We start from the raw sequence: 8,335 nt of genomic DNA, 5'->3' as shown, positions 1-8,335 counted from the left end.
AGTTGGTTTATGTTAACCCAAGACTCAGTGTGTGTGTGTGTGTGTGTGTGTAACTGGGAAGTCACAGTAACAAGTCCTGCGGTATATGGTGCATGCGCCACTAGTGAGCTGTCACTCAAGCGGCGACCCCGCAGAGAGGGTGCTTAGAGTGGGGTCAGCTGTAGAATGCAACAGGAAACGCTCTTCCTGTGGTCGGGTCATCACCATGGTAACCGTCAACGGTGGGAATTCCGATGTCAGTGGCCTGGTAACGGGACACTCTCAAACTCACACACACGCGCACACACACGCACGCACGCACGCACGCACGCACGCACGCACACACACACACACACACTTGCACAAAAGGGAAGGAAGGAGAGGGTGAGACTGGCGAGTATGGACATGGTTCTGAGAGACAGCCACTGAGACACACACACACACACACATACATACACACACACACACACACACACACACAAAACTCATAAATACATTTTCACAACAACAAACTCTCTCTCAAACTCCCTCCTACAGACACAGAGTGCTCACACACACACACACACACACTCTGTATATATAAGGGACTCACCACCACTTACATAAATCACCTTCTTTTATTTAAACCTGCGGCTGGCAGTATACTATCAACAAAGAAACAGAATAAAGAAACAAAATAAAAACTGATTATACAGCTAAGAGTTGGCACTGTATAAGTACATCTCACAAATAAACAAAACTCAAATCAAAACCGATATCAGTAAACATTATATGAAGTGCCGCTGATATTGCCTTAAGTATTGAACAGAGAGATAAAAATGCTTCTCAATTCCAGCTTTTAGCATGGATTTGTTTTTTTTTTACAGTCTGGATATCAACATCAAATGTGCCACAAACAGTGTGATTTAAACTTAATTTCATATTACATATTTACCCATCCATACTAGAGAAATCTAATTCATCGCTACGACTCAAGACTGGGGAAATACCAGTTTCCCTTTCTTGGTTTGACTTTCCTTGTCTTGACCAAAAAAAAAGGTTTTATTTTTTATTGTTTTTATTTGCCTTTTTTTTTTTTTTTAACTCGTTACATATCTTGATGACTCTCTGCTAGATTTGTTGCTGGAATTTCAAAAGAGCTGCGTGGATTATGCCGTTGTGACACAGACAAGAATCAGGGAGACGGTGCAGCCGGACTCTGGCCAGGCCCCAGCCGGACTCCTAGCAGAGCCAGAGATCAGCCGCATTCCCAAGACTCCGTAGCAGAGCACGAACAGTACAGGTACAGAATAATAATAATAAAAATAAAGAAAACGATTAAAAAAGGCAAATCTTTTGATACCCTCCAAAACCATGACCCTTTCCTCCACCCATCCCGACATGACTCAACCCTACTGCCGATAACTCTCCAAATACACACGAGTGCAAACAGGTGAAGAAATTAAAGTGACTGACAGGGAGACACAAAGATGAACTCTGCCTCTACTGACACCAGTGCCATCTCTGATACCAAATATGCCATGGAGGGGGACTCTTCTACTCGTCTTCTATTCCCAGAAGGACACAAGTTTGAATGTCTAAGTGTGTGTGTGTGTGTGTGTGTGTGTGTGTGTGTGTGTGTGTGTGTGTGTGTGTGTGTGTGTGTGTGTGTGTGGAGGCACACACAGTCACTGTGCAGACTAACACGCCCAGTGGCAGTTGCCCAAAACTACCTCATTGTTCCCCAAATGAATACAGGAAGTCCTTCAGTTCAGTGCGTCCCAAAAAAAAACGAGTGCACTCAAAAGCAAGTAAGGCGATAGGGTGCGAAGGATGGCGGCGTGGGGGTTGTGACTCCAACAAGGAGCATGTCACACAGACATGGATGAAACAGGAAGAACAGACAAGTTACATGAAAAAACACACACTGTAAATAGAAGGAAAGGAAGTACCAAAGATATTCTCTTTACTCTCTTTTACAAAAGGTCACCCTGTGCAAACAGGATATACAACACTTGATGCATTTGGCCCACAAATACAGTCATTACATGTATCTTCTTTATCATCATCATCATCATCAACAACAATAACAACAGTAACAACAACAACAAAAAAAAAAAAAAAACATGAACAATTAAATTCTTAATAATTTCACCGGCCTCGCAGACTGTTGATCAGAATGAGAGGTTTGTGGAGGTTTATATTAAATGATATTATTTCATAATCCATCACCTAGTATGAACCCCTTCTGTGACATATTATCGATTTCTTTTTTTTCTTCATTTAAAATGGTCGCCATTTTATGTCCAATGGACACCCAAACCCAAACCCATCCTTGTTCCCCCCTTTCTCTCACCCTGGTTCAACCACTTCCTTCATTCTAACTCAAATGTGTGCCCTTCACAAAGAGAGACAGACTGACTGACGGATGGATGGATTGATTGATTGATTGATTGACTGAGGAGTGATCGATTGATTGATTGATTGATTGATGGCGACCTGGGGTGGGTAAAAGGGCAAACTGAACACTGAATAAATACTATACCCGCCTGTAAAGGGACACGACAGATGTATGTGTCTGAGAGAGAGAGAGAGAGAAAAAGAGAGAGAGAGAGAGATGAGATGTTGGTAAAGGTGTGTTTGGTACTGGTCAAGTTTGGTATGGTTTAGAACTGGGAGGAGAGAGAGAAAGAATGTGTGTGTGTGTGTGTGTGGTTTGCCCCACACATTTTGTGGGCCACGCTGTATGTGAACAAGAGGACATTTCAAAAGCACCCTTATGAAACATATGAGAGAGTGTGTGTGTGTGTGTGTGTAGTCTGAGTGTGTGTCTGTCTCTGTATAGCTTCTGTATGTGTGTATGTGTGTGTGTGTGTGTGTGTGTGTGTGTGTCCATATGAAAAGTGAAGGGATTTTTAAGAAACGTTTCTTTTGTGTGTGTGTGTGTGTGTGTGAGTGAGTGAGTGTGTGTGTGTGTGTGTGTGTGTGTGAGAGAGAGAGAGATAGAGATAGAGATAGAGTTAGAGAGAGAGACAGAGATACAGATATTGCGCGTGTGTGTGTGTGTGTGTGTGTGTGTGTGTGTGTGTGTGTGTGTGTGTGTGTGTATGTGTGTGTTTATCTGACGGTGACCCCGAGCTTCTCAAGCACGCGCACGCCTTTCTCCTCGTACTCCTCGCGCGTGAGCCAGAAGTTGTCCTTGTCCTTCATGATGTCAGCAAGCACGGCCCCGCCCAGGAACACCATGTGCTTCCGTCGCGGAGGGTCCTCGATACGGATCTTAAATTTCTGACAGAGAGAGAAAGAGAGAAACATCTATTTTCTTTTTTCTGATTTTTTTTATTTAAAATTATTATTACTACAACTGCTATTATATTATTTATATTGCTGCTTTGGCAATAGTGTATTGTCATGGCAAAAAAAACGTATTGAATTCAGAGAGACTGACAGAGAGACAGGTGGTGAGAGAAAAAGAGAGAGAGAGAGGGGGAGAGGGAAAGCAGAGAACGAGGACAGGAAGGAAGAGTAGAATGAGAAATGGAGAGGGCGAGAGAGAGAGACAGAGAAAGGGAGAGAGTGAGAGAGAAAGAAAAAGAGAGAGAAAAAGAGAGAGGTAGAGAGAAAGAAAAAGAGGGCAGAACGGGTGAAGGAAAATGGAGGGAATGAAAGAGTGAAAGAAAAAGAGGACAAGACAAAGTCTGCAGGCCAGTGCCCAGGAGATGATGGCAGGCCTCTAACTCTAGCGCTGCCTCTCTGGAGGCCTCTACTCATGCAAGAGACAAGTGCGCCATCTGGTGGTGACACAGCAGAGATTCACCACAACTCTATTAGGCCGCGATCAGACAGGACTCGCTTTCGCAGCTTGTAAAACGTGAGGTGCACGATGTTTTCATAAAAAACAAGGGGTGCTTTTCCGCTTCGAGTTGAACTTTTTTATTCAATTCGAGGCGCTGAGGGGTGCCTCTGCAGAAGAGCGAGGCACAGCAGGGCAAAACGCTTACCGCCAAAACGAGACGACATGAAAAAGACACGGCTCACCGCAAAAACAGCGTCCTGTCTGATTGCGGCCATAGACCACTTCATCTATACATTCTGCACACGGGTATGCATTAACTTTGCTCCTGTGTGTGTATTATGTATGTGTGTGTGTGTGTGTGTGTGTGTATACTCACAGACAGCTTCTCCACGTCACCCTTCAGTATCCTCTCTAGGTAGAGCTGTTTGAGTTCTCTCTCCAGGCGAGAGGGCAGGCCGGGGTACATGGTGGAACCGCCCGACAGAACGATGTGTTTGTAGAACTCAGCCCTACAACACACAGAGACAGACAGAGAGAGAGACAAACGGGGATATAATGAAAGAGATATAACATAACATATATATAACATCCATATAACAGAACATAAGTTCTGAAGACCCTTCCATCTCAGTATATTCTATTACTGTACACTAACAGTTGTTGTGTATCTATACACTTTGTGAAGGATTTCATTAAACTACTGAAAGTTCTGATTAGGATTGAGAACTGTTCAAATTATATAAATTCCGATTCTGATGGACTATCAAAACTGAACTGAACTTTCAAAAAGTGAACTATTTATAAGCACTGATCAGACATACATTAAAACCCTAAGAGTCCGTACATACATTAAAACCCTAAGAGTCCGTACATACATTAGAACCCTAAGAGTCCATATATACATTAGAACCCTAAGAGTCCATATATACATTAGAACCCTAAGAGTCCATATATACATTAGAACCCTAAGAGTCCATATATACATTAGAACCCTAAGAGTCCATATATACATTAGAACCCTAAGAGTCCATATATACATTAGAACCCTAAGAGTCTGTTCACACTGACACCCTTTTCCCTTCCAGGCGCTCAAACTCAATTGTTTAACTGCCTGTTGCTACGTGCCTCGTGTTTAGATGAGCAAGGCGCAAGCAGAATAAAAAGAGACGTTTCTAAAAAAGAATGATGCTAAAAGTTAAAAACAGTCCAACTTTTGAGGTCACAGGGTTTTTTCTTCTTCAATAATGGGTCGTTGCTTAGCTGCCTGCCTTAGCTAAGTCAGGAAGTGAGCTATTTAGCTAAATAAAGCGTATTATAGCAACAACATGTACACCATCAACTTCCACCTCACACAGGCGTATATTAACACTCACTTTGGAGGTGAAAAAAAGCATGTCTAAGACCTTAACCCTTTTACCATCACACCAGTGTGACAGGAATGTTGGAAATTGAAAGTTCTAAAGAATATCTGTGTTCATTGAATCTAACATTGAATTTTAGAGCCTTACATTGTTGCGGAAGGGCAATTCCATGCAAAACTGTCACGTCCATAATGGCAACTAAATACCATGCCATTGTGTCGCCGTTATGGATGTGACAATTTTGAGCGGAACTGCCCGGAACAGAATCTTCTGTTAGAATGTTTAAAACTCCCCTGCTGAGAGTAATCTAGAGAAGCTAATTAAAATAACGGCCTTGTAGTTTTGGGCAGTCTCAAAATAGGTGACAACCTTGTCTTGTCTTTGCTTGCAATAATGCAGGTGTTTAGGAAGTTGTGTTTAGTAATTGATAGATTGATAAATTCAGAATTTTTTTATTTTGTCCAGTCCCATATTGGTTCCCAACCTTAGTTGTGATAGAATTTGTATGCATGCACATGTGTGTGAGTCCAGGGGCACATGAGAGCACATGAACGTGTGTGTGTGTGTGTGTGTGTGTGTGTGTCCGCGTACCTGGTGTCGATGTCGGCGGCCTGGATGGTATTGAAGAGCAGCTCAGCGACTCCCACTCCCTCCACGTTGATGAGGTGGGGCTGGAAGAGAGCCTCGGGGGCCTCGAAACGCTCCCCACCCACCTTTATCACACGCCCGTCTGGGAGCTACACACACACACACACACACACACACACACGCACACGCGCACACGCACACACACGCACACGCACATGCGCACACGCACACACACGCACACACACACACACACACACACGCACACACGCACGCACACACATCAACTGGCAAGTCTCACAACCTTGAATGGCTTCTGTTGTTTATGGGCCGATCACTGAGGCAGAACACCACTAAAGCGCCCAGCTTACTCGCCACTCCCGACCGGTAGCGCGACAATGTGACGTCACAGAAGCGCCGTAACCATTTATACTTGCACGTGGTGGTCGCGACACTAGTTGCAATATTCTCCTGAACAGAGGTGTCTACGTTACACAGCTGCAGTAAGAAACACTAGTAGCTAGCCTCTGTGATGGTACTCAGACTTTGGTTGCTACTATTCACAACTACCATCATCATTATAATCTAGTTTCCAAGGTGTGTGCACAGGTAGATAGATAGATAGATAGATAGATGGATATATAGATAGATACTTTAGTCATTCCGAGGGAAATTTTAATCATTTAAACAGTTTAGTTAGCTGGCTAGCTAGCTAGCAGCTGGCTGAGTTTGTGTAATTTCCTGAAGTGGAAAGATATTTTGTTCAGGCCTTAATAGATATCCTTTTTTTGAAAATAAATGTTTCTATTCTTTCCATGTGTTGCAACTCTCACTGGTAACTTTGTTAACTTATCCAGCAAACTATTAAAAATTCAAGACTGTAACAAAACACTGCAACTCTCGCTTGCCCTCGAACTAGTCCATCTTCCTGTTTCCGTCTTGTCGTGCTCGTCTGAAAAAAAATGAGTGGTGCGCTACCTCGCGGGCCAGCAAGATCTACGTCATTTTGACGTCACGTTGTCACGCTACCGGTCGGGTGCGTCGAGTATGTAGAAGCCCTTAAGTCTGAGATGCGCTCTACTTGTCCACCACAACCTGAGTGTTTATACAGCCAATGGCCACCAGAGGGCGCCCAAGCTAGTGATTCACACTTAAATGAGTCAACAGATGAGCTGAATCACAATGCACAATGCAGCCCCTGTGGTTAAACTCTACCCTTCCGTCATTGTGATTGTCATGACTTGCAAGAACATTTTAATGACCGAGAGAGGGTGTGTGTGAATGAGTGAATAACTATGTGTGTCTCTGTGTGTGTGTGTGTGTGTGTGTGTGTGTGTGTGTAGGAATGTGAATGTGTGTGCATGTGCTGTTCTTGTCCAGGTGTGTGTGTGTGTGTGTGTGTGTGTGTGTTAGAATGTGAATGAGTGTGCATGTGCTGTTCTTGTCCAGGTGTGTGTGTGTGTGTGTGTGTGTGTGTGTGTGTGTGTGTGTGTGTGTGTTAGAATGTAAGTGCATGTGTTGTTCTTGTCCAGGTGTGTGTGTGTGTGTGTGTGTGTGTGTGTGTGTGTGTGTGTGTGTGTTAGAATGTGAATGAGTGTGCATGTGCTGTTCTTGTCCAGGTGTGTGTGTGTGTGTGTGTTAGAATGTAAGTGCATGTGTTGTTCTTGTCCAGGTGTGTGTGTGTGTGTGTGTGTGTGTGTGTGTGTGTGTGTGTGTGTGTGTGTGTACCATGTAGGACTCGACCAGGACAGTGGTCTCGAGCGCCAGCTTCTGCTCCTGCTCGATGTTGTAGCCCACGTAGCAGAGCTTCTCCTTCATCATGCGCACCGTCTCAAAGTCGGCCGAGTGGTTGAAGGCGTAGCCCCTCAGCAGGAGCAGCTGGACAGGAGTGGACATGAGACAGAGACGGAGACAGAGACAGAGTAAAAAAGAGGGGGAAGATAACAGGGATAAAAAAAGAGGGGGAAGATAAACAGGAAGAAAAAAAGGAAGGAAATACTTGTAAATATTGTGTAAGGTTAAGGTTAACTAAGATGTTTTTTTTTTCTTTTGTAATTTCAGAATTTGTGTGCGTGTTTATGTGTGTGTGTGTGTGTGTGTGTGTGTGCGTGTTTATGTGTGTGTGTGTGTGCGTGTGCGTGTGTGTTTATGTGTACCTTGATGAGGTAGCGTGTGATGTCCCGTCCGGCGATGTCCAGTCTGCGTGTGAGGTGAGGAAGAGAGAAGCCCTCGTACACGGGACAGATGTGTGTGACGCCATCACCAGAGTCCACGACCACGCCCGTCAGCAGACCTAAAAACACACACACACACACACACACACACACACACACACACACACACACACACACACACACACACACACACACACACACACACACACACACACACACACACACACACACACACACACACACACACACACACACACACACACAGAGAGAAGGCTCAGTCACCATGGTCTGAGAGTAGCGTGTGTGTGTGTGTGTGTGTGTGTGTGTGTGTGTGTAAAAAGAGATCGAAGCAGGAAGCTTGTACAGCATGTGTGTGTGTTCTTCTCCATCTTCACTGAAGTATCCGTGTGTGTGTGTCCATGTTAACTTGTTTATTTACGCACGTCTCCGCTGGTGCGAGT

The 8,335-nt window shown here is 44.3% G+C and overlaps 1 protein-coding gene across 1 annotated transcript in view; it reads right to left on the bottom strand.

The window, feature by feature from the left end:
• Positions 1 to 577: 577 nt before the first annotated feature.
• Positions 578 to 8,335, bottom strand: part of actr2a (actin related protein 2a) — a 15,416-nt gene continuing 7,658 nt past the window's right edge. Inside the window, exons 5-9 of the mRNA XM_076288260.1 lie at positions 7,857 to 7,993; positions 7,429 to 7,578; positions 5,707 to 5,852; positions 4,131 to 4,263; positions 578 to 3,246 (exon numbers count right to left, since the gene is read on the bottom strand). Coding sequence (XP_076144375.1) covers positions 3,076 to 3,246; positions 4,131 to 4,263; positions 5,707 to 5,852; positions 7,429 to 7,578; positions 7,857 to 7,993 — 737 coding nt within the window. The 3' untranslated portion in view covers positions 578 to 3,075. The remainder of the gene's footprint in view (positions 3,247 to 4,130; positions 4,264 to 5,706; positions 5,853 to 7,428; positions 7,579 to 7,856; positions 7,994 to 8,335) is intronic.

This window comes from Alosa pseudoharengus, unplaced genomic scaffold, assembly GCF_046254945.1.
Source record: "Alosa pseudoharengus isolate Yale_2024_CS ecotype anadromous, Long Island Sound unplaced genomic scaffold, YU_APseudo_1.1 YU_APseudo_1.1_scf_1, whole genome shotgun sequence".
Classification (NCBI taxonomy): Eukaryota; Metazoa; Chordata; class Actinopteri; order Clupeiformes; family Clupeidae; genus Alosa; species Alosa pseudoharengus.
This window is presented reverse-complemented; position numbering and strand designations above follow the sequence as displayed.